General features: G+C 44.4%; 1 protein-coding gene across 2 annotated transcripts in view; it reads right to left on the bottom strand.

Annotated features, from left to right (window-relative positions):
* The window catches only part of Ppp3ca (protein phosphatase 3 catalytic subunit alpha), a 266,778-nt gene extending 243,988 nt beyond the window's left edge, over window positions 1-22,790 (bottom strand). For both annotated transcript variants that reach the window (XM_029475530.1, XM_021157311.2), the window contains exon 1: window positions 22,004-22,790. In XM_029475530.1, coding sequence (XP_029331390.1) covers window positions 22,004-22,061 — 58 coding nt within the window. In that variant the 5' untranslated portion in view covers window positions 22,062-22,790. The remainder of the gene's footprint in view (window positions 1-22,003) is intronic.
* Between the last annotated feature and the right edge of the window lie 4,242 nt (window positions 22,791-27,032).

Genomic DNA, 27,032 nt, shown 5'->3' with positions numbered 1-27,032 from the left:
TATTTACAGGAATATTTATAAAAAGTGAGATGGCATTCATTGCTGGAAAATGCTTAAGCATTAAAGGGTTAAGTTTCCATAAACGAACCGATTTTCAATACAAACAAATATCCTACTAAGGGTCGGTCATAAAGCAGACCTAGGAGGTAGCATTCCAAACTATACCAACTGAAACATAATCATCCGCTTATTAAGTTCAGGACAGGTGAAATAATGTGTGATTAAGAAAGAATGTATTTTGAAGCAGATTGTTGCAGCCATGAAATGTCCTGAATAGAAAATTCAGATAGACCACCCCAGCTTACACACTAAGCTTGGCTCTTTGGTGGGTCTCTGTATTCCAACATAGAAAAGCCCTGGCTGGCTGTAACCCCAATAAAGGTAGAGCGCAACCCAAGTAAGAGGAAGAGCACTGGTGCGCATGCTTATTTATCTTCACTCAAGTGACAAGGAAGCTTTGGTGATTTGCAATGTTTTTTGGTCAAACGATTCATCACAATACAATGGACATGGTGTATGCTTTTATATCCACCAACCATCTATTGGCCCAGAACTGTGCGCCTTACCTGTAATTTATAGATGATACGAATGAAGTCCAGCATAGCAGATTGCCCTATAGGTTTGTCCATACACGCTTATTTTTTTAGGGTATCTCTAATTGTAAAACAAAGGTAGGGGGCTGTACAAGTAACTAGAGGAGTTATGCTGTTATTATTGGTAGGAGTGATGGTAATCTTTTAAAAGACATGATTCAGAAGCCACATATATTTATCTGAAGAAACAAACACAAGACCAGTTCAGTGCTGGGTGTTACCTTAGAGTGTATTGTTGCAACAATAAACAAGCAAAGCGATTCTTGCCCCGAGGCCTCAAAGTATTTCCATAGACCAAAACACCCATCAGATGAGAATAAGCTCTCACTTTTCTATGTAGCAATGCACATTTAGTTTATAATTTTCATCTTAGGTCCCCAAAGCAGGTCTCATTTGCTGCCTTCTGGCACAAAATGAGGGTTCCATACTAAGCTAACTAAGAAGCAGTGAACCGCCCTCTAACCTGGGAGCATCCAAAGCAAAGCAGCTCTGTACCAAGGGAGCTTCAAACACAAGCGGGAGAAGGATTGATTTACACAGGAACGAGACAAAACTGCAGAGACAAAAGGCAGAGCCAGGGCCTAAAGAAAGGTGTTTCAACAGGAACGCTGTTAAGAAAGAGGAAAAAAACGAGCTGGCCAGAAGGTGCCTGTTGCAACAGAGGATGTCTCAACTGCAAGGACCATGTAGAGTCCTACCCGCTGCAGAAAGAAGGCTGGCGCTTTCCCTCAACCCCTGTTAAGACTGAAAAGCGTCTTCGTTCATTTGTCCTTCAATACTTCAGACCTTGTCAAGTGAGCTCCGCTGAACATACTTAGGCTTTCTGGTTAAATGTTAAGTAAATAGTCATCACTTTCTTCACAGAGTACATTTTTCTGCGCCAGCAAAAACATGCCTAATCATGCCCAAAAAAAAAAAAAAAAAAAGATATAGCAGTTGATGCCAAAACACATTCAAATTGCTACTGCTATGATCTGAATTATGTCTCCTTGAAACTTGCCATGTGGGAATCTTCATCTTCCAGGCAATGGAATGATGAGAGGACATGTGTGGGATCAACCCCAGACAGACTCCTCACTCTTCAACCATATGAGAAGTCAGAGAGAAAAACAGTTCCTTAGCAGACCCACTCTACAGCCACTTTAACTAGCCAGCCTCAAAAGGCTTCAAGGGAGAGACTGTCTCTAAAGGCCCCCCAAAGGAAGGGTGTGGAAAAGATTTCAAACTTCAAGACAGTGTACAGTAGTTCATTTTTATGCAAAATAGATAAAATCTTAGAAGCAATTTAGGCCCCCGAAGACATGATTTTACAAAATATGCCTATTGTAAATTAATGAACCAATATGCATTAAGCCTGAGTGATGGTTCCTAGCCCAGAGTCAGTACTCTCTATTCATCATTTCATCTGAATTTTACTAATCAATTAGCAAATAATGAGTTACTTACCAAGACTGACAACAGATATATAACCACTTTTCTAGAAAACTATGACTTCTGTCTATTGACCGTGTGTGTCAGGCTACACTCTCCAGCTTTGCGATGGAGGGAAACATGGGTCCCAGAGCCAAAGTCTGTGCATTTGCTAATATAATGTGCAGGTCTGCTTTAAAATTCTTCTTCAAAGAAATAAAAGCAATATAGAAAAGTCATAATTAGTCTGCCTCGTAAGGCCATGAGGCCACCTGACCTAATCCTTTAATGGCCATGCACATTTGAAATTCTTCAAAGTGGGGTAGAGTTCTGGCTCTGAATCCCAGTTTTACTACTCTTTGGCCCTGTAGCCATGAGTAAACCCTAAGTTATCTGACTCAAAGTTCAGCAGGGATTTGCTTCTCACCCATCTCACAAAAAGTACCTCAGGGACGAAGGAACTGACTCTTGGGAAAAACAGCTGACACCAAAGCAGTCAAGTTTCATCTAAACTTTAGTCCAATGAGTCTAGTTCTCAAAGATGAAAGAAAGCAAAGGAGAGGGACATGGAAAGAGACATGGGTGTCTCCTGAGGCTGAGTGCTTGTTGTCAGCGCCATAATCCTTCTGCATCCATTCTCTCCCCTAAGGTTCAAAACTAGACTATTGGAAATAGCCACAAGGAGCTCTCAGGAAATCCCAGAGTTCTATGCCCTGGGATACATGCATGAAGAGGCGGTGGTCGGTTGTGTAACAGCAGAAAGGGCCGGGTGGATAAGACAACACAGCCCCAGCAACACTGTGTCTACAAGTGGCACCTTCTCTTCCCACTTCCCTCTTTGCTGGACAAAATCCCAGGGTAGCTGAGGACAGCTAGATATAGAGCAAGGAATCTTCCGGAGCTCACAGGACAGCAGTTCAGGTAAGAGCAGATGGTACCATCATCATCTGCGGCATAATTACATAATCATTTAAAAATGTATATTCGCAGGGCTGGAGAGATGATTCAGTGGTGAAGAGCACTGACTGCTCTTCCAGAGGTCCTGAGTTCAATTCCCAGCAACCACATGGTGGCTCACAACCATCTGTAATGGGATCCAATGCCCCCTTCTGGTGTGTCTGAATACAGCAACAGTGTACTCATGTAAATAAATAAATCTTAAGAAAAAAAAACTAAAAACAAATATATATTAATACACACACACACACACACACACACACACACACACACACTAGCATTGACAATTCCATCATTGTGGAAATAAACCCCATCATTCATCAAACCTCACAGCGGGAAACACTGAAAAGGACAAAATTTTACCCCGTGCTACAATACACTGTTCAGCATAGAACAAAAGAGAAAAGGTCAGTAAAAATCACACTCAGACACAGCACACACCAGCAATCCAGTATTCAAAAGGCCGAAGTGGGAGGACTGTGAAGGCAAGGCCCCAGTGAGCAGCTGATCTCCAATGGCTGCCTATCTAACAGGCATGTGGTCCTGGCTTCAAATATAAGCACAGTTCTCTCTCCTTCCCCTTCCCTTCCCTCCCTAGGTTTTTCTCTCTCCCTCTCCCTCTTTCCCTCCCTCTTTCCCTCACCCTCTTCCCCTCCTTTCCTAGGTTGCCCCTCCCCCCATCAATGCTGGCTTCATCTCTCTCTGACATACATAAAGAGTGGTATAAGAAGTGGTACTTCTGCTCAGTCCAAGGGGACTGGACTCTAACCCTATTGGGTAACTTAGTGAGACACAGGCAGGCCTTTCTCCGATAAGAAAAACGTCTTGTGTAGTACAAAGACGCTACCCTATCAAGTTGGGTCAGAATAAAGCAAAATCAGTGAAATATGTTTACAGGCAGCATTTACTAGAAGATTCTGGAGAAGGCTGCTCTTTATGTTAATCTCCCACTTTACTTGACCAGTGCTCTACCACTGAGCCTTGTCCCTAAGCACCTGTCCCTTCTTTTGACACAAGGCCTCACTGTATATATAGCTTTGGCAGTCCTGAAATTCATTGTATAGATCCGGTTAGACTTGAATTTACAGAGACCCACCTGCCTCTAATCTCCTACTTTAAAATGTACTCTTAAACTAGGAATTAAATTCACATTTTTGGAAAAGGTACCCAAATGTCTCTCATATATTTTCTCACCTTGTTCATAAGTAGATTCACTGGAGTGTGTACTCACTGGTTGGTTGAGATATTCCTAGGTGATTCACACATACCTTATATTCATGAAATAGTAAAACTATCCATGTATACAAATGATAAACAGCAGATAATTGGCGCCCTTACATGGAAAGGCTTTTTTCAAGAAAAACCTGACTTTAGTACTAAAATACCCTAGGCAGGAAAATTGTAATGTATATTGTGTTTTTTTCAAGTCATGAAGATCTCGTGTTTCAAATTAACTCTTAATTAACAAAACCAGACTTGTCAATAGAACACTCCAGTTGTTAAGAACTCCTACTTAAGAACTCAAGATAGTCAAAGGTTGTGTTCTATATGTTAACAAACACTGTTATGAACAACCAAAACGTAAGTCATAATGGAGTCCAAGATCACCAAACAAATGCCACAGGGAGCAAAATGAGGAAAAGAAAACATGACCCTACTTGGATACCAGCAGGGAACACATGTTCCCACATGCAGAGTTACTCATCATGAAGCCAGGAAGCATAAGAGGCCCAGTATGAAGCTGAGCTATCTGAATGCAGACACCTGAGGACCGACACAGAGTGTGAACATCTTCCCATATACCTGTGACTTTCAACCTCTGCAACCACGGGATTTCCCAACAACGCTCAAACCAGCTTCAGCTAAATCAGAAACGTGTATCAGTTGGGGGCTCAAGAATCAAATCTCTCCAACTGCATGCTTTGGATGAAGCATCAGAATGCAGGACCGTTGCCACCCTCCCCAGGTCTTCACGAAGGATTAAATATGCAGTTTAAAAGTGCAGCTGTGCTGGTCCTCTGTGGGTCAGAGACTCCTAAAGTAGTAAATGAAGTTTCCTGATCTCAAAACAGTTCACATTTGCATCGAAAACTGCTACAATGAAACCACATGACTCCCTCCTCAGAATGTTTCATGTGACATCTCCTTGAAGTGGCTTTCACTTTGGCTATGTGCGGCTTCCTTTCTTTGCTTTAGTGACAGAGATATAGAAACGAATCTAAAGGAGCAAAGCCCCTGCAGTGAATGCCAGCAGTATGTGGTAGCCAGCACTAGATTCATTCTTCAGTTCTCAGCAACAGGAAAAACTAAAGATCCAATAAAAAAGATGTCTCCTCCGAGTATCTCATAAGCACCTCCTCAATGTTTCCCGTCAGGAAATTCTCATTTATACTTCAGTGCTATTGCTCATGAACTTCAGGTATTTCTAAAATGGAGAAAAATAAGGATACCCTCATCTTACTGGACCCTCCCACTAAAAAAAAAATATAATTTCAGCAGCAACAGAACTTTATATAAAAACAAGTCCTTGCTTGGGGGGGTGGGGGGGGAGGCAGGTTAGTTAAGAGTGTTTCCTTAGCCAAAAGCCCTAGGATTTATCGCAGAGCTGGATAAACCAGGTTTGCTGACTTGTGCCCCAATCCCAGCACCAAGGAATAAAAACAAGAGAATCAAAAGTTCGAGGGCATTCACAGCTACACAGCCAGATAGATGCCCAACCGGGCTACCAGAAGCCTTGTGTCAGAGCTGAAGAATTAAGTTAGAGCCCTACTTCTGCAAAAGACTCAAGTTCAAGTTCCTAGCACCCACAATGGGAGGCTCACAACTGTTTGATAATCTACCTCTGAGTGATCCAATCCCCGGAGAGGCCTCCAGAGACCCCTGCACTCGTGTATGGATGTCTACAAATACATGAACATCACTGTTTCAATGGAGACCCTGTCTCAAAACAAATTCACTTATAAGTTTTGTTTTCATGCATAAAAGAAATGGTTTGTATTTTCTCTTCAAACTAGTGTCACTGTGGTAAAATCTCAGGGTTTGAGGTCAAGATTGCTGGAGTCGTAGCTGAATAAACACTTGCTCAAGGACCCACTCACTACAGTGGGTACCAGAGATACTTAGAAATGAACCCATCCTCTGGAAAGACAGACTTGAAATGGCATTAATGACTTGAAAATCAAAGATCAGAAAGCATAAAGTCACTTCATGGGTCACTGATTTACTTGGAGCTAGAGCCTGTGAAGAGACAAAGGGGCCTACAAAGGATAAAGTCTTCTCTCTCAAGGCAAAGGTTATATTTAAAGGTTATATATAGTGCATAATACTTGCCAATGAGAAACATTCTCCACCCATTGTTCCTGGGAAACCCATTTCCCTTACCTCTGGGATCACAACAATGTGCAGAATGAAGCCACTGGACTTGATGTGTGTGGAAGGCTTATGTGTACACGGCCTTGTGAGGGAATGAGCGAGCATGCACATGTAGGAAACACGCCTGTACACACGCATGTGGAAACCAAAGAGTGATGTCCACTCATCTGCCTCGCTCACTCTCCATTTTATGTTTTGAAACAAGATGTCTCATCAAACCCAGAGCTACTCTATTCAGTTAAACTGCCGCGGATGTCCCATCCGATGTGGGGGTTACAAACAGGCTGCTGGCTCCACCTAGCTTTTACCTGGGTGCTCAGGATGAACCCAGGTCCTCAGGTTTATACAGCAGGTGCTTCAGCAACTGAGCCATCTCCCTACATATGTTTTAAAGAAGCTTTGCAGAGCTGCGATAAAGAAAACAGCACCAGTCGGGTAAACTACCAGAGGGATGACAACCCAAGCACCTCCTTTTTTTCTCTTTTCACTTATTTTGATTGTCTGTTCTCTCTCTCTCTCTCTCTCTCTCTCTCTCTCTGTGTGTGTGTGTGTGTGTGTGTGTGTGTGTGTGTGTGTCTGTCTGTCTGTTGTTTGTCTGTCTCTCTTCAAACCAAACCTACAAGTTTCTCCTTAACCCAATCTCATCTTTTCCAATATTCTATGTGCAGAACCTACAATAGGAATCTGACAACGTGTTTCCTGTGGAAATTAACTTGGTATCCTGGTTTAGGTGAACGCTCAGATAAATCTACTCAGACACAAATTATAAGGAAAATATTAAATGAATAACTAAGGAGATATGGGCTTAGTGTAGCGTGATCAAATCCAAATGGGTTGTTAAATGCTGTGCTTAGAATTATATAGAAGTTACAAAGTCTACAGCAAAGAAGGCCTAGCTGGCTTATAAATTTACCACATGAAAATTTCATTGAGACAGGATAAGAAGGTAAATCAAAGTTATTACATAATATAATTCAACTTTAACAACATTATTTAAAAGTCTGATACTGAAAAACAAAATGCCAGTATCACCATTTCTGTGACATCGATGCATATACACATATATGAATACCTCCTTCAATTGGATTTAGGGGGGGTTTAAAAAGGCAGAACTATATTCTAGGCATCTCACTAACCAGTTGGGAGGTAGAGTGTGTAAGACAAACCCCAAAGAGTTGCACTGAAGGAGAGGAAAACAAGCTGCAAACATTGGTGCCACATTGTGATATGAAGGGCAGACAGCACACAGCTGTGGCCGTGGGGTGCAGAGGTCCAAAGAGAAAAGCTAAGGAGCCCCACTTATCATAGAAGTTGACTTTGGATTTAAGTTTATTTCAACCTCAGCACTGGTGGCTCAGGGTTGTGGTGGTAGGTGAAGTATGGGGACGGCATGTTCAAAGCCAGCCTGAGCATCCCAGTGGGACAAAACAGGCTGTGACGTCAACTCAGTGACAGAATCCAAGTCCCAGAGCCAGATTGATTGACTGATTGACTGACTGACGATTGATTGATTCATTCATTCATTCATTTGTAATTAAAGGTAGATTACTATGTTTCAAACAACTCTCACCATATAGAACTCATTCTCAACACATCCCTGAATAAAAAGTGTTCTCTCTGCAGCCAGGAACTGAAATGTCAATGAAGTAGTGACAAGATTTCAAGATAAAATAGCATGTGCTTTACAATAAGTAGTTCCAGACTTCATGTATTCATAAGGGTCAAGTACGAGTAAAGCTAAGCTCAATAACTAACGGATAGAGTAGTGATTCAGCTCGGTTGGTATCATGCTTGTCTGGCATTCAGGCAACCCTGGCTTCAATCCCCAACATCCCATAACCTGAGCATGGCAGAGCAAGCCCATAAGCCCAAACACTAGGGAAGTGGAGGGGGGAGACCAAAAGTTCAAGCCCATCCTCAGTTACAGGTCCAGTTCAAGGCTATCCCAAGCCACATGAGCCTGAAGAATCTGTTCAGTTTTGAAAAAGGAAATCACTCTAGACATCGTATGAGAAAATGATTATACAGAAGTCAGGCTGAAGGCAGAGACTGTTGTTGGAGGGTTGCTGCAACAGGGTAGAAGCATTTAAAAGGTCTGAACTGAGTGACAGGTTTGATTGGCCGGATGGATGGTGGCAACATGGCCAGGCCAGGAAACATCGAACAGTTCCCCCACTGTATTTGCACCACACCCATACATAGCAACTGTCGTCGTCGTAGGGCTTGAGAAATCCTTCCAGAGGGGGAAAGAACAGGTTGTAAATATAGATGTGCTAGTCATCCGTCTACAAGCAGTCATCGGCGATGACTTGAAGGAAGCAAGACAGCCTGGAGGGCTGAGCACAGAGATACAAGAACACGAACATGCAGGACTTGGTCAAGAAGAGCTGCAAACAAAACAGAGAAGGGGCAAAGCCATGGAGCACACAGCCCATCTGTTCAAAGGGAACGGAGTCTGGACTCGGGAAAGTCTTTGCAGACCAATATGAACTTCTTCTCTGTAAGGGCAGAGGCCCCCAAGCCACCAGGAGAGTGGTGGACAGGATATGAGGAAACACATACCTAATGCAAAGAAAGCCCTTCTAGGAGCAGAAAGCCTGGCTCTCCAAGGAGCTGTTGTCTACTAAAGCAACAGCGCCTGTCACGTTCCAAAGGCTCTTTCTGAGCAGACCCCAGGCTTGGCGTTGCTTCACGGAATTTCTCTCCTTGTCTCAAACTTGCAAACTTAGCACCATCACTTCTTTCAAGATGAGAAATGAATTCAACGCGGACACGTGGCTTCCTGCCACGGGCTTGCAGTGACATATAGAGAATGCAGGGCTGAATTCCAGATTTATCCAGAAGTGAACTAAGGCCTCTCCCAAGGTAGGTGGCCTCTTAGTCATCTTACAGGAAACAAGCTTTTTTTTTTTTTTTTTAGTTGTATTTGTTTGTCTGTTTGTTTGTTTGTTTGTTTGTTTAGAGATGGGTCTCACTGTCTGGCTCTGGCTGTCCTGGAACTCTATATAGATCAGACTAAACTCAAGCTCACAGGTATCTGCATGCCTCTACCTCCCAAGCACTGGGATTAAAGGCGTGCATTATTACCCCTGATGAAAAAATCCCTTTTTTAAAAAATAGCTGAACTACTAGATTTTTAAAGTCAGTCCTGCTTTCAGTAGCCCATGCTTACGATTTATCATATACTAATCACAACTTAGAATAACTGCAGAATTCCAGTTATAAAACTCCCATCACCCCACTTCCAATCCCCTAAAAACCATATTTACTCTACAATGCAGGGCTACAAGATGGTGAGTGGTTAAGAGGACTCAGATTCAGTTCCCAGCATCAACAGCTCCTTCTCTTAAGAGATTTGAAGCCTCTAGCCTCCTTGGGTGCTCTCTCTCTCTCACACACACCACACACTCCTCTCTGAGGTCCACATAATTTAAAATAAAATAATCTCAGTGTCACTTGAAACAGCCAAGAAAATTAAGATTGGTTACTTTTTTTTTTTTTTTTTTTTTTTAAAAAAAAAAACACAGCCTTTGGAGATTCTCTCTCTCTCTCTCTCTCTCTCTCTCTCTCTCTCTCTCTCTCTCTCTCTCCTGGGCTCCCACACTGCAGGGCACCTTCAGCTAGGAGAGTAATTACAGCTACTTTGTCATGTAGAATTGACTTTTGTTTTCTACACTGCACATTAACCTTCTCAAACTGGGACAGATTTAAGGCGAGCCCCAGAACACAGTGTACAGCTACTTCTGGTAGTTATTAAATGTCCAGTGCCTACAAAGACAAAACGGATGGATTCAAACACATTTTGATAAGCGGTCAACAGTCATTTTAGATCCTCAACAGGTTCAGTCTGGCTATAGGCCACAGGCAATGTTATCTTAGTGGGAATGGAGGAAAGGCAGTCTAGAAAGCTGAGTGGGATTTATAAAAGCTGAGTTCCTAAGGCAAGGCATGGGCTACTTGCTGGGCATCAGTAACTACCAAAGTGCAGACAATTTAGTCAGTTCACTGATTTATATTTTAGTAGCATGTCTGAAGGTTTTTCTTTCAAAATATCAATGTTTTCTTAAACTGTAACTGATCCTAGAAGTCCATACAGGGGCTGAAGAGATGACTCAGCAATGAAGAACACTTGCTTAAGAGCCTCCCAGAGGACACAGGGTCTATTCCCAGCACCTGCATGGCAGATCACAAATGTCTGTAACTGTAGTTGCAGGGGATCTGACACCTTCACATAGGCACACATGCAGGTAACACACCAATGCATATGGAAAATAAATGTTTAAAAAAGAAAGCCATATAAAGTAGCTGCTGGGTGTGTTGTGAAGAAAGGAACTTTGAAATCTCGACAGAGGTTCCCACAGCATATCCCAATGTCTATTCAGTGTACAGACCTGCCTCTCATATGTATATCCTCCCAGCGTGGGCCCAAGCCTTTCCTGCCTTTCTGATGCGTCGGACTTGACAGTCTCTGGTCCAGAGCACTGGCATGACGAAACATGGAGTCTAATGAGTTATCATCATCCAACACGTCCAGGGAAACACAAGCATAGTTTCCAGGAACACTACTAGAATGCATTCCAATTCAAAACCAGACCAAGCAGGCTGCAGGCCACGTACCTTGCCCTCCACCACTTATACTCTGCAGCTCTGGCTCCATCTCTTCCGGTCAGAACAGGGCTGAGAGCCACCCTCTCATGAGGGAACTCAAATCCACTTGTGAAACACTCACAAATGTTTGTCCATTGTTATCAGTAATTAATACTTCAGAGCAGAGTTAACGCAACAACATGCTCTGATACCACAGCTGCGCGCCCATGGCCGGCTTCAAATCTCAGCAAAACGTTTTATCAAATCACATTTAATCCTTTGAGGTAATGAAATTGAATGGACTTTGAAGCTGTTTATCCATGGCCCTTGAGTTAGGCACAGTGGCTCTGATTGAGTGGGAAGCTAATCTGCCACTATGGCGTGCTGGGAAATTGACCAAGAGATCCGCTTTGCAGCCACCCCGCTCATACATCCAAGGTGCTCAGCTATCCAACCATCTTTGTCACTTGCTCACATTATGAACAAAAGGCTACAGAAAGTCACTGGTGAGATACAAATACTTTCTAGGTTCTGGGATGTCCCTACTTACAGGGATTAAGTATCAGGCACCCTAAAGCCGCAAGGGACTGGGAGAAGATAAAGGGAATTTCAAAGCTTAGAGTATCACGACAGGGTAATCCATATCCAGTCAGAGGATATGGTATGGTGGACAGAGCCTATCTGTGGGAAGTTTCTGAGCCTCAGGCAGCTTACAGGTCAGCGTGCAGGCACAGGAAAGCCACAAACCAAACTGGAGGAACCCAACTCAAAGGGCTGATGGACCATGATCAATGTTTGGTCAAACTTCCAACATCAAGGACTCCATTAACCTGACTTGGAGTTAAAGGTCTGCTAATAATATTCAGAATGACCTAGAAACCACCCTGTGTGCCTACGGAGCTGGAAGACTTAGGAACAAGGGTGCTGTATATACCATGGAATGTGTTCTCTCAGAGAAAACAGACAAAGCACAGTCTTTGGAACACAAGGAATTCATTTTCAGAGAAATTGGACTGCAGGCTGGAGAAAGCGTTTCTTGTAGGCAGAGCTACCCGGGATGGCAGGATGAGGAAGAGGCCTGAGGAGCAGCGGAGGTCCCTCTCACTTGACCGGAGCCTGAGAGGGCAATGTTCCCATCCTTCACGAAGGCCTGACAGGGGCTCCACGTTAGCAATTGCTTTAGCTAAAAATTCAGCTGCACACTCCAACCACAAGACTCTCAATTGCCAGGCACAGACCTAGACTTGAGTAACACTAAAAGAAAAAAATAAATAAAATAAAGTAGGGGTGAGTTTCTGTAACAGATCGTGAGCTGGATTCCCCAGGTTACTACCAGCATTAAAAAAAAAAAAAAAAAAACTCATAATTCAAACTAAATTCTTTAGTATACATGGTCACATTTGTACTCAAAACAAGTCCTGTTTATTCTAAGATGACAAAATAATCTATTCTAGTGTTAAACGTCCCTAGTCTTCTTTCCCCCCTCAATTTGTGGCCTAAATTTCTGATGCTTTCAAACACTGACTCACCTGAGTGTGATTTCGCACACTCAGTAACCTACGACTGCAGACTCTGGTTAAAGCACAGCCCAGCTTTTCCTCAATCAGAATTCAAAATCTCTCAGATCCTGTCATAATTAAAAATCCTTTTGGCCTTGTGGTGTTCCCAACACACTCCAGAGTCCTACACCTCTGTGTTTAGAAGGGCACTGTGGAACACAGCCAAACAAAGAGGATTCTGACCAGAAGTGGATACAACAAAAAGATTCCTTTCCTGTTGGTGAACACAGAAAGTCATAACTTAGTAACAATATTTTTACACAGGCTAAGGTAGTTCCCTTTATCTTATTGTTTTGTTTTGGTTTTGTTTTTTGTTTTTGTTGTTGTTGTTGTTTTTGTTGTTGTTTTTGTTTTTCCAGGCAGGGTTTCTCTGTGTAGCCTTGACTGTCCTGGAACTCATGCCTAGAAATGAAAGTTTTTCTGTGGAGTGGAGACAGCGTTGATACTGGGGTAAGTGAGCCCCTGTTTTAGCACAAAAAGCAAGAGGAGCCTGGAAAGGCCCCTGGGTGCAGGGAGGGGACCTGCTTGAAGGAGGCATACAACCCAGAGTGGACTGCCTGGGGTTTCAAGCTCATCTGTGAAATGGACTCAGAGCGGATGTCTCATTTCCTAGGCCTCCCAGGTGGTGTGAAGTCAAGGGCTCAATTGTTCTAACACTGAGGTAGGTATGGGAAGATTGTACAGCCTCTATCATTCAGAAACTGATCCCAAAAGTCTCTTATTGCTGCATTTGCACTCGGCCACTTCCTATACAAACGTGTGACATCTTACATATGTCTTGATTCATAAACTCACAGTTACAAATCTGCATTTGTACATTGATGCCTGACCAAGGCCTCACAACTGCTTGTCACGTGGCCTTTCTGCAACTTACTCTCCCTAACGGGAAAAGAAATCACCACCTCCTTGCAATCACTGAGGAAAATTAATCTGCACATGCTCCCCACCTCCAGTGCCAGGCATGCAACCCATAGCCTTGGACATGCTAGGCAAGCGCTCTGTCACTGAACAATGCACACAGCCTTTTGTGCATCTTGTAACTGACAGAGGTCCACTTAAAACAACACCCACAGTCCCGTCAGTGATATTTCTGCATTCTGGTCACTGGGCAAGTAATCATAGATGCTCAGGGAACAAGGACACTGCATAATCCCCAGTAAAACACACTTCTGCAGAACTGTAGCTTAAAAATCAAGACATTATCAGATGTCTGTAAGCTAATCTTGACTTAATTTGGACAAAACTTCAAAATAGAACTCCATACCTTAAGAACTTGAAATGCATCTCAGGTTTTCTGTTAATTCATAACATAACAATTATGGATCACAGTTGTACTGTGTAGCAGGCTCTCTTCTAGAGCTGAACACATAAAGACAAATGGAACAGAGTCCTCTTCTCTCTGCGTCAGGGTTTCTCAACCTTCCCATTGCTGTAACCCTTTAATACAGTTCTTCACGATGTGGTGGCCCCCAACCGTAAAATTATTTTCACTGCAACTTCATAACTGTAATTTTGCTGTTGTTATGAATAGTAGTGTAAGTATCTGTATTTTTCCAATGTTCTCAGACAACCCCTGTGAAAAGTTCACTAACACTCCCAAAGGGGTCACAACATACAGGGTAATAACCACTGAGCAAGGACTTGTTACTTCCAGAGGAGGAGAGGCAGACAAAGAAAAAAACCAAGCCATTGGCACAACCTGCTCCCAGAAAGGTGTTCAGTGCAGGATTCCCTAGACTTCAACTGAAGGTGTCAATAGAAGTGCAAGAGAGCAGGAGTGTAAACTGAAAACCCAAGGCCGGGAACTGAGTGACCAAAAGAACTGTTCCTATCCCAAGAACGAGGCCCACCCAGGAAAAGTAACATTAGCTATGTGCAATAAACTAGCAAGCCTAGACTCCATCCTTTAAAAAAAAAAAAAAAAAAAAAGGCTAAATTTCTCTGTCAAAAGCAAACATAGAGCGGCACAATGCTGAGTGCAGTTCTGTCATTTTAAAAGACTGCAGATTACACTTTTAATTTAATCTGATAGGATGGAATTGCTTACAAGATACTTAAAAACAAATGTCAACAGATGGCTCGAAGCCCACTCAGCGGAGACCAGGACTCAGCAGAGTGGGAGCCATGGTTTTTTAACTTCTCATGGCCCGTTCATCTTCCAGCTGGATGCTGTCCAATGGCATTTCAGGGCCAGAAGACGACAAGAGGCTACAACGGCAAGAATGGTACACACACACACACACACACACACGAAAATCATAAAGCAAGATGCATACAAAGGAGGGCTTGAGTTTTGCATTTCGTTTTTGTTTTCTTTCAAAATATATCAGATCATTTTCTTATAAAATCAAAGTCTGGGCACTAATTAACATAAAAACCATCCAATAATTCCAGGATTAGATGAATAATTTATCTTCCCAAACGTGTCAAAAACTGATTGCTTTAACTGATTGATAAAATCAGTATTTTTATTACAAAATAAAGTGTTCAAGTTAAAGCGCATAATCTCAGATTTTAAAAAAATAATAATAATTTTTAAATTTCTCAGACACGAGCAATTAAAATGACCAAACAAGAAGGCCACCCTCAGCACTGCTAGGTCACCTTCTTTCTGCCTTCTCATCCTCCAGGTCCTGAGTGGGCTGAAGAAGGAATTTTCCAGTCATCAAATACAACCATTCACAAGGAATCAGAACTTGAAAGGAAAAGAAAAGTCAAAACAAACAGAATTTGTCTGTGTTTATAGCTTAAGACAACACATGAAAACACCACAGTGGGTCAAATCATTCAAGGAGTATTTACTGGGTACATAACAGGCCATGCATCCTGGTAAACACCACAGGTCGGACTGACCAAGCTCTCAAAACAAAACTCTGATTACAAATGTTGGCAAATGTTATGCACTCCTGAGTACACGCAAAACCTAGGATACAGGTGAGGATCCGGTGGGTGGTCTGTGATTTCCAGGACATTCTGTTATTCCATAGAAATAAATGCACCTTTTGAATCAGAACTAGAAATTCCTCCCAAGGAGGAAAAGTTGAGGAATCACAATTGCTGTGGAAAAAGACTCTCTGTGTGTGTTAAGACTAGATGGCTCCCAGCAATTATTTTTCTTAGTTTCCACCACACACACACACACACACAGAGGCACCCCACACACCTTTCTCTACAAGTGCCAACAATAACTCTTCTGGCTTCATAACTGTTGGTCACTGTCTGAAGCTGATGACCGATGAGAGGTGGTGTGTCGCAATCATGAGGCAGCATCTAGAAACTTGTGAGAGCTTGTGTGCCTTGCTCTTCTGCAGACAAATTCAGCACTTCCAGTTGGAAGACACTGAAGTTCACAGAAAACCAGAATCAAAGTCTGAAAATCAAGCTGCAGTGTCTTTTACTAAGAGATCATAGCACGGAGTGGAAAAACACAACATTCTCTCATGCTGTGTCCTATACACCAACCACCGGCCCCTTGCATTCCCAGGGTAGCTATTAGCAAACACCGCCCATCGGCACATCTGAGTGTGACGATACAACTTGGGTACCCCTACTTCTTCCTATGAAGGTCTCAAAAAATCTATTTTATTTCATCATTAATTTATTTGCTTAGACAAGACTCATTTCTGCCATGTTAGTACACACTGAAAATCGATTTCAGACTCTAGCTGTATAAATGGGTCCCCAAGCTGGTAGTAGATCAGAGTCTGTAAACTGGGAGTAAGATATGTTCTAAACTACAAGTGCATGCTTTAGGAACATGAAACTCAAGTGATAATTTCATATATGTGGCAGAAGTACCTGCATAATGAAATAAAATGACAAGTACTAAAGGCTTAGCTTACAAGCCAAAGTCCCCTTTTAGGGCCCATGTCCCTCTCCCTGAATAGCTACAGCCTTAAAAAAAAAAGTGATCGTTTGCTGATACTTTCCCTGAAATTCCTCTAGAAATTAACATGGAGAAGAGCAGCATTGGCCAATGTCATTATCAGTAACTCTGACAGAGGCTTACAGCAGGAACCTCAGAGGAAAGTGCTTTTCATCAGAGTGTACTGTTTCTGTCTCTGGTTACACACCTTAAAGAAAAGACATCTTCACCAGGATTTCTTCAGTAACCTCATGCCAAGACCAAATAGGATTATAACAATTTCCCAAACATATCGGCAGAATGGCCCACTTCTGCTAATTCAGAAATAGAGCAAATACGTTTTTACATAGCCAGTGATTTAGAAAAGCAAACTGGCAAGAAATTGTGGAAAGATCCTAAATCGAACAGAAAGTGTCTACTTTCAAGCAAGAAGAGCCTGCTTATGCACAGAACAGAGCCCATCCCCTCACCTGCATTCTCCTCCCACCTGTACCCTTTCGCCTGTTCTGCCTCCATTTCTTTAGTTACAAAGAATCACCCCTGCAAGCTACTGCAATGTGGCTTTGAATATTACCAGTTCTGACCATTTTAGAGTGACCCGAAAACACACAACGTGTCGTCATTTGTAATTCTCTTTCAACAGTGAGGGAACTGCCATTGTCAAGGAAAACATCCAGGCTTCCTTATGCCACATGACAGAAGAAGGTGGCCTGTTACATTAAAACACAGAGCCTTCAATTACAGAAGATTTCAAGATCTGAGCATAACCCTCTTAAATATCAAGTGACTGCTGCTCCGGTAAGTTGCTGAAAGTTGAACACAATAATTTTTTAATGATCATAAAATTTGGTGCTGAGTCATTCTTTGCCTACCTTCATAATTCCTAAAGTTTCAGCATTTTCTTACAAAGCCTTCACAACAGCGATCTAGACTCTCTAAAGTCGGTGACTGCGACAATGCTACTTGCCAGCGGCAGCACTCCAAATGGACTCCTTATTTGACCTTATCATTAGTTTCAACTTTACACAATGGCACAGAAAAATAAGGGAAACCCTAAGATGACAGCTGTCAAAGCTGACTGCAGAGCGGGAAGTCATACTTTTATGTCCCTATAATTATCATTTTAAACAGGTCAGGAAGAATAAACTGATTCAAAATGGCATATTTTTACCTAACACCAATATCAGCATAAATCACATTAACTAGATTCTAAGGCCGCTAGATTGCTGCCTTTTACTGGCCATCTTTAAATATAGTTGTCTATTTAAAGCAAAGGTTCACTTCTGTACATTAAAATAACAACAACAACATTGTGTTTAGTTCTTCTAGAGGTTGATAGCATTTAGAACCACTGGAATTTCCCTAAATTTCCTTTTCTTACAAACTGTTTGAAAACATTGAATTTGTGTTATCTTTACTTGTAAGAAATCCTAAAAGTAAATATTACTGAATATATCAACCCATTTTATAGTTAGCAGCATGAATTTGTATGCTATCTACTCAGGTATATCATCCATGTCATAATTATGTCACTTGTCATATTAGCTATACTAGCAAATGCCTTTCTTAACAGTCAGTGCTAAGGTAAACTATACCTACCAAATACTGATGCTTAATGCTGATGAACTTAAATCAATTACACTATATTCCAAAGAAAGACCAAACAAATGAAACAAATTGACTCATAGCAAATTTATTAATTAGTTAATTAATTCATTATAATGTACATAAAATAAATTTGAAAAGAGCTTTTCTTGATAGCCCATTGCTTTGTTTCCTTCTGCAAATACAACAGTCATTAGTGATGTGCCAAATTCTTATTTTCTTTCTGAATAGTCACACCAGTGTTTCTCAGCTATAAATACTGACAGCTTACATCATCAATTACTTAGTAACAGTCTGTTGACTCCTGCATTCTTGCTTGTTATGATCTTAGACATCTTCCCAGAATCTCTCTACCTGTGCCTGATTACATGAAGAGATCAAAGGTGACAGTGCGTCCAACAGCAGCTATCGTCCCCAAACCAAACGCAAACATCTACAAAGGAAAACAGAGCACAGCCTACAGGACTCTTCCCAGGAATCTACCCTCTGTCAGCTTGCCAGACTCTGAAAAGTCTATTATTATAATCAGTTTGGGATAAGGTAAAAGGCCCATTATCAAATATTTGAAGATGAGAAAAGAATTATCCAGAGCCAGAGCACAGCCATAAGCTCAACACCACAGTCTAACCTACTCCAAACACTTCTGTCCAAGGGCAAAACTTTATAGTCAAAATGGAAGCTTACAGAGAAGACAGAGAAAGTGGCCAGATACAAAAGTCTCAATAGACTTCTTGGGTATACTGCAGAGGGAACCAGGCCATAGGGTCTGTTGGGGGTGGGGAAGAGCTAGTTACCCTATTAACCTCAGTCTTCTACTGATTGCAGTAGTATCCGCATAGCATTAAAACATAATGTGAGCCAGACATGGTTTAGCATTCCTGAAATCCACCTCTGGAGACTGAGGCAGGAGGATCTTGAGTTTGAAGCAAGCCCTCGACATATATAGTCTTTCTCACAACAAACAAATATAGTTTGCATGCTCCAATAAATGATAAATAAATAAATGGATCAAATTATACTGGTTCTCAACAAACAGAAAGCCAAAATGTTTTCTCTGAATTCTAACAACTTTTACATTTTTTTTTTTTTAACTTCAGAACAGTCAAAGAAACCAACAGATGATTTTCTAGTTGAGGTAATGTTTCTGGAAATAATCTTAAGTTTGTCTCTTGGGCCACCATTCCTCTTTCCTTCTAGAAGTTTAAACACTCTGTACATGATATAGCAGTCTCCACAAGCCTCCACACTGCCTTAGTTGAAAGTAAAACTCAACCTACCTTTCTAAGGTTGCACTCTTGAAGCACAAACCAAGAGAGCTGTAGAAAGCTGTCCTCAAATGACTATAAACAAAACCACAAGCACAGAGTCATTTGTGAAGAGCAATTTGTCATCCGGCAAAAGCCAGATCACAGCCATAAAGATAACTGTAGGAAAAAGCCAAGGCATGCCAAAGGACTGCTCTGACTATTCCTATATGTATCAAATACAGCTACAGATACTTTTTATAGGAGGAGACAAGACCTCAAGAACAGAGATAGCTCCTCAGAGATAAGCTGTTTCCTCTGTTGAGAAATGACTTCAAGAATGACAATTGACATAAAGGTTTCAGAAAATAGGGACTAAAATAATGTTTTCCTGTACTGCATACTATGTGCATTTTAAAATAAAAATATATTCTTCAAATTTTTTCCACTCAGCATACGTGTTGCTTTCCACTTGTTAAATAGGGATATAATATTCAAAGAGATCAAAATAGATGATCATCTCAAAATACTAATCCTGAAAATCTTATGCATGACAAAATGTTGTCTGGAAGCTGTGTCAGGACTTTTAAACCAATGACATAAAATGTGAAGGAAAAAAAAAAAAAAAGCCCAAGAGAAGCCAAGCCACGGCAGCGTGCCCATCTGAAACTCAGGAGTCATCAATAATTTTTTTTTCTGTAAACAAAATCTTCCAGTAGAATCCCTATCCAAACAAGTGTGGGATAAGAGTACTGTTTCCTATTTTGAATCTACATTCCGCACTTATATATCACTTCTGAAAAAAAAACATAAATCAGAATTTTGGAGTTCTGGGTGTGCCTATGTACTACTGGAGGAAGTCATTTATAAAACTCGACACTGAAACATGAGGCCAAAGAACCATGACATGGTTGGATCTGGCTCTGCTTTTTAACTGGTAAACATATCAAGCAATTAGTTGTACATAGCTTACTTGATGACAATAACAATCTAAATACACACTTTAGAAATCCACATTTGACATCTAAAACCGGGAATGTGACAGGACTTTTTTTCAAACACATAGTATCATCTTTGCAAACTATTACTTTGTTTAGGAAACAAAGTATCTTTGCGTTGGAGTTCTGCCTAAACGTCACACATTAAGGAGATACGTGCTGATCATTGCACAAGACGGTGGTGCATCTGAGGCTTTATCACCATTTTTTTTTACAGAGTTATTCCTATTCCATCTTTATTTTGACGGCTCTATGAATCCTACTTTGAAGTAGGAATGATTCCAATATAACCAAAACGAGAGAAAATATTTTATTCTCTCACAAAAGAAAACATAACACACACGCACGCACGCACGCACGCACACACAGCACAGCAGCACAACACAACACAACTCAAAACTTTAAAATCTGAGTAAACGTAGGAGCGAGTATCCTTTCTAAAGCTCCAAAGAACATGGATCAAGTCTTAGGGAGGGCTGGGTTACTTTCACCTAAGTGTTCCTGGAGCAAATGACTTGATTGCTTTGCACTCTAGCTAAGTGCTCTGCTGCATAAGATAAGGTTTCTGATCTCACACACACACACACACACACACACACACACACACACACACACCGCCCCCATCACTCCTTCCAGTTTCAGAGGCCGGCTCTGCACAGGCTGGTGTCCATCTCAGCTTTGCTCAGAACCCTGACCCCAAGAATAAGTGTCACTACTTAATCCTCTCGAATCTGCAGTTCCTCTCCCCATTCCACATTGGAATACAGTGAGAATGGTGGGGATCCCTCTAAAGGATAGAAAGGGCAACCACGTTGTCCCCTTCCTCACCCCACACATCCCCTAGGCTTCTCCTAGCCAGCAACCCAGAGCCATCCCCTGCCAGTTGTACACATACATATCATCCCTAGCAATAAAGACAACCAAATAGCCCGTTACCAAGGGGGTGCTAGGAGCTTGGGGGAAGGGAGCACGGTGAGCTTCCCACCCTAAAGGTGTGCACCAGCGGGGAACCCTTTAAGAGCAATGACAGGTTGGCGGCAGTCAGCCGTGGGTGACAAGGGAGGTCGACAGAGGATCGCCACCGCTCGCGTCGCTCCAGGCCTGCGGGGAAATCCCGGGGCGGCAGCGGGGGCTCCGGTCGTCCCCCGCCTGGCGCTGCCCCCACGCGGCCCCGGTCCCCCCGCCCCCGCGGCGCGCGGCAGCCGGAGCTGGGCTCCCCCCACGCTCTCCCGCTCTCTCGCGAGTCCTGTGCAGGCCCTTCCCGCGGAGGGGGAGGGGGCGCCCAGGGAACTGCTGCAATGGAGCGCCTGGAGCAATGTGCCGGGGCGAGCCAGTCCGCGGCAAGCCATGGCCACATTAAAATGCCCTATTAATTTTTTAAAAGCCATAAATCACCTCCCCTCCCTCTACAAAGAGCAAACCATAAACCCGATCCCATGCAAGCCCGCGAGCAGCCACCCACTTCCTATTTCTGTCACAGCAGCTACACCCTGCCAGCAGTCCCCCCCCCCCCCGGGCGCCCCCTCCCGCCACCGCCACCCCCGCCACCGCCTCCCAGCCACTCAGCCATTTGCCAACTGCTGCCCCCCGTCCACAAAAACAAACAAATAAATACATAAATAAAAATAAATGCCCCGATTAGGGCCGGGTGGGCGGTGTGGGGGCAGGGCGCGGTGAAGGAAGGGATCGCCTCTTGCAGGAGATCCTAGAAGGTCCCCGGCGCTAGCCGGAGAGGGACGACCGGGGCGGGGGAGGGGAGGACAGTCGCCTGCGGCACTCGGTGCACCCCGGGCCGACGCGGCGCTGCGCTTACCTTTCACCACCCTGTCGGTCGTCGACAACTTGGGATCAATCGCCTTGGGCTCGGACATCTCCAGCCACCGGGAGGGGGGGACAGCGACGCGCTGCTCGTCCCGTCCGACTGCACACCCCGACCGCACCGGCGGGCCAGACACTCAGCGCCGCCGCCGCCGCGCTGCAAACCGCTCGGCTGGAGCTCCGGGCTCTGGGCTGGCTCGAAAGTTACTGCCGGCTCCGCGCGTCCCTCCTCCGCCGCCGCCGCCTTCACTCCTCCTCCGCCGCCGCCAGCCCCGCCGCCTCGCTCCGGGCTGCGCGTGTGTGCTGGTTATTTATTTATTTTCTGAGCACGCCTCCCGGTTCTTCTTTTATTCTTGGGGACGGGGCGGGGGATGGGGAGGAGAAGCACACGCGAGCACCCACCCCGGCACCGACACCGGGCGCCGCGCAATGGAGCCCCCACGCGCGCACACGGTCGGGATTAAGACCGATCACATGGGGAGGGCCGGGGGCGAGGGAGGAGAGGCAGGGCCGCGGATGTCAGCGCTGCCAGCCGCGCCTCAGCTTCCCGGTGCTGGAGAGGCGGCTGCCGCTGCGGCCGCCGCTGCTTCCCCACGCCGATTGTCGCCGGGCGCCGCTGGGGCCGCGGCAGCCGTAGACGTCCCGCCGCCGCGCTCGTCCGCGATCCTCCTCTGCCTCGCGGCGCCGCTGCTTCTCCACGCACAGGCAACAGCCGCTGAGCTCGGTGGACACAGTCCGGGGCACAACCTCGCCTCCGCCGCCGCGCCGGCCGCCGCCACCACCGCGCCCGCCTCCGCCTCCTCCCCTTCCTCCTCACCGCCCCCGCCTCCAGCGCCCTGGCCACCTCCTCCTCGGGGTCCGCCTTAGGGCCCGCCCCACGTTGCACCTCGCAAGCTCATTGGCTGGAGAGCGCGTCCCTCATCGCTAAGGCGGTGGTCTGGATGACCGCCCCGCCCCCTGCTCTGTTTTCTTCGGGGTGCCAGTCAGTCCCGTGGGCCTGCTGCCTCCACCGCCCTGTGACCGCTCAAGTGTCACTGGAGTGGGCAGGGAGGAGGGAGGCTGGACTGGGAGTAGGGGCCGGGAGGAGCTGGTCTGCTGCGTGCCCCCGCGCCCGCCCACTCCCGAGGTCCTGCACACACTCCCGGGTGGGTCTCGGCCGCTCCAAGTGTGTGCGTGGCCCGCAGTAGCGAGTTCGGAGACCGAGGAGGGAGGAAGGAGGAGCGCCCGACGCTCCGGGCCGCGGCGCAGCTGCTGTCGCTGCCGCAGCTGTCCAGGGAGGATCGCCAAGGAAGGCGACGAGTAAACAGCTTACCTTGGGGAGTCAGCTCTGCCTGGGCTAGGTGGACAGGGATTACTGATAGTGGGGAGGTTAGGACGCGTGCACAACTTCACGGGAAGAAACGAAAGTGTGTTTGGGGCGCTGCGGGACTCGGTGGCTGGCTGGCTAGCTATCCAAGGTGGATGGGAACAGACTGGAGCCTATGCGACCCTGGCTGTGCTCAGTGACCCTGGACGCCCTAGGAGATAAGAGGAGTCAGAAAGACTCAGGAGAGGTCGCCTTTTCCCTGTTCACAGGAGCTAGCAGTCACTGGTGGCGATAGGTGACACTAAATGTCTTCCTGTTCCTTCCAGTCAGTCACTCAGTGCCCAAGATGCATGTAGGGCCTTGGCTTGTTGCAGTTTCTCACAAGTCCCTCATAAGAAGGAAAATAAGGGACCCGAGTATAAAATGCACTTCAAAATATCATCTGCCTCCCGAGTTCCAGGACAGCCAGAGCTATACCCTGCCTCGAAAAAACAAGCAAACAAACAAAATATCTTCCTGGCACAGCCCTCCCCCTGGCCTACCACAACCCCAAGGACCAGCAAGGAAATTATGAAGAGAGCTGAATAAATTTCTCACCCTTGTCCTTCCTGTTTTACTTTCAAATTCCTTCAGTATCAGGGTTTTCCTATTTCCTGAATTGGACTGTAAGCTCAATAAAGGGCCTACAAAAAGGTGTGGGAAGCTGCTGGAGGCACACTCCTTTAGTCCCAGCATCTGGGAGGCAGAGGCAGGAGGAGCTCTGTAAGTTCCAGGCCAGTCTGGTCTACAGACTGAGTCCCAGGACAGCCAGGACTGTCTTGGAGGGGAGTGGGGGAAGTTTAGGAAGCTAGGAGATGGAGCCAGAAGAACTGATCTGGCCACAGGGATTAGATGAAACTCAAGTCCAAAAAAATAAAATAAAATTTAATAGCAAATTGGTCGCCCTGGGGCATGACAACTAGGTAGCCTCAAGGATTTTAGGACAGAGGATGTGAGAAGGCTGGCCTGCCAGTCAAAAGGAGAGATGGAGTGGGTGGTCACATCCCATCAGCAAAGGGAGGCTGCCCTGGTGGCCAGATTTCTACTGCTAAATTTGTCACCTCTAGGGTCCTTGCTCTCAATAAGATCTATATAGCCCAGTGGAATTTTCAGGGAACATAAAATTATCTCCAAGAGGACTCTGTAATCTCCTCAGTTAGGGGTTGTTGCAAACAGCCTCCTGGGCTAGAGCAGAGCTAGTTGCCAAGGCAGATTTGGGAAGCTGGTCCCTGGCCAGATGGCTGGAAGAGAGGGAAGGACGCCAAGACCTGTGGGTGAGCAGGGCCTGCTTCAGGAAAGACCAGGAAACCTTTTCTGGGGATCCTCACTTTGAAAGCCAAGACTCCCTCACCCACACGCTGCTCACGGATGCAACTGTTATTTAGAGTAGCTCTCCCCTGAGCATAGGAACGGCATCCTTGAGCTAGGATCAGGGGCTGAAATTATCAAACACATTGAAAAGTTTGATAATAGAAATACGAACTAAAGGGTGTTTCAGAAACACCCTTCAATCCATCCCAAGTCCAGATAAGGGGTGTGTGTGTGGAGGGGGGATGACAAATGGTAATCACTTTGCACAGCACATCTTTCTATCATCAAATACTTTTAGCGTGTGTGTGTGTGTGTGTGTGTGTGTGTGTGTTTCCCTAAGCACTGTAATGTAGATGCATATTAAGTCAAGTTGGATTCTTAAGTACTATACAGGACCATGCCAACCAAGGAATAGCTAGGTCCAGACACCTGGCCTACTCACCCAGATAGCCAAGGCGTCCATCCCTGTTAGCCAGTCATCCCTTCCAATGGCCAGCTCTCTGCTATAGCTGTCCCTTTCCTTTTCTCCTTAAATCCTGCTAGAGTTCCCAAACAGTTCTTGACTATATTCAAACTGACAAAGATTAGCTTACATTTGGAATTTGCATTTTCAGTGTGACAGGTTCAGTTTTCAGGAGCTGACTTTAGAAATGTCCTTTGCTTATGAAGAAAAAGTAAAGATTTAAAAAAAAAAAGTCATAAAAGACAACATTTCATCCACTACAAGAAATAATATACTTTTCCTTCCTTTGTTTAATTATCTCTAGGAAGCAGCTTTCCCGTTTGGAATTCCCTTTCACAGCCCAACCATGATGAGTCCGTGAGATTAGTTCTTGGTATTGATAATCTGGACCAAGTTGTCTGTGACATGCCAGCAGAGTGATGGAGCACTGATACGCACCCTTCCATCTGTAAGCTTCTTCAGCTGAATACAGAGCTTTCTAAGACCCTGCTATGGGCAGAGTATCAAATAGCAACAAGTCTTATTATGACAACATCAAGAACTGTTGATCACCTCCTTAGAAAGACTGCGTGAGGCTTTAAATGAAAAAGAATTAATCATTTCTGTGTTAGTCGCTAGGATTTATCGATGTATTCATTAGGAAATTAACATACAGCCATTGCTTATTTTATTCCAAAGTAAACTGTATACTAAAATACAAAAGTGCTACCTCAGTGTTATGTAAGAGAGCAACCAGGTAACTAAAAACATTCACACCTGTCTTAATACATGAACATCTAATCTTCATTTCTGTAAATAAACAATTCATGTACCAGTTATGTTTTGAACAACTGTACAAAGTACTGGCTCATTTCTCAACAAATGTGAAGAATAAAGGATTCAGTCAGATAATTCCCTTTAGTCTTGATGCATAGGTCTTACAGATAAGTCATCCCTGCAAGGATCAATGTGTAAGTTGCTGCTTCCACACAGAGTTATGTATTGGAAGATTGATGGAGTGTCTTAGTTAGGGTTTTATTGCTGTGCACAGACACCATGACCAAGGCAACTTTCAAATGGACAACATTTAATGGGGGCTGGCTTACAGGTTCAGAGATTCAGTCCATTGTCAACAAGGTGGGAACATGACGGCATCCAGGCAGGCATGTTACAGCTGGATCTTAGAGTTCTATATCTTCACCTGAAGGCTTCTAGCAGAATACTGGCTTCCAGGCAGCTAGAAGGAGGGTCTTAAAGCCCACACCCACAGTAACACTTCCTCCAACAAGGCCACACCTACTCTAACAGGGCCATACCTTCTAATAGTGCCACTCACTGGATCGAGCATATACAAACCATCACATGGAGTGGATGTTGGGGGGGCAGATTTGGGGTTTTGTAATCCACAGTACTGAAGTGATTTGCACAATTTTCACATCATAGATAGTGAAGAACAACTTGTACTTTTTATGTGTACATTATGTGCTGGCACATAATTTTGTGGTTTTTGTCAACTTAACACAAGCTGGGGTGATATGGAAAGAAGGAAGCTTAATTGAGAAAGTCGCTCTAGGAATGGCCCATAGACATAGCTGTTGGGCATTTTCTTGACTAGCGATTGATGGAGAAGGACCCAGTCCACTGTGGGTAGTACCACCATCTGCAGGTGATTCTGGGTGTTTAAGAAATCAGACTTAGCAAGTCATGGGAAGCAAACCAGTCAAAAGCACTGCTCCATGACATTTCCCTCAGTGCCTGCCACCAGGTTCCTGTTTGAGTTCCTACCTTGACTTCCCTCAGTGATTAAAGTAGTACCAGGGAGTAAAAGAAGAAATCAATCCTTTCCTTTGAAAGTTGGCTTCATGGCCAGGATGTGGAGAAAGAGGAACACTCCTCCATTGTTGGTGGGATTGCAAGCTTGTACAA

The sequence above is a fragment of the Mus caroli genome, chromosome 3 (genome assembly GCF_900094665.2).
Source record: "Mus caroli chromosome 3, CAROLI_EIJ_v1.1, whole genome shotgun sequence".
NCBI classification, from domain to species: Eukaryota; Metazoa; Chordata; class Mammalia; order Rodentia; family Muridae; genus Mus; species Mus caroli.
This window is presented reverse-complemented; position numbering and strand designations above follow the sequence as displayed.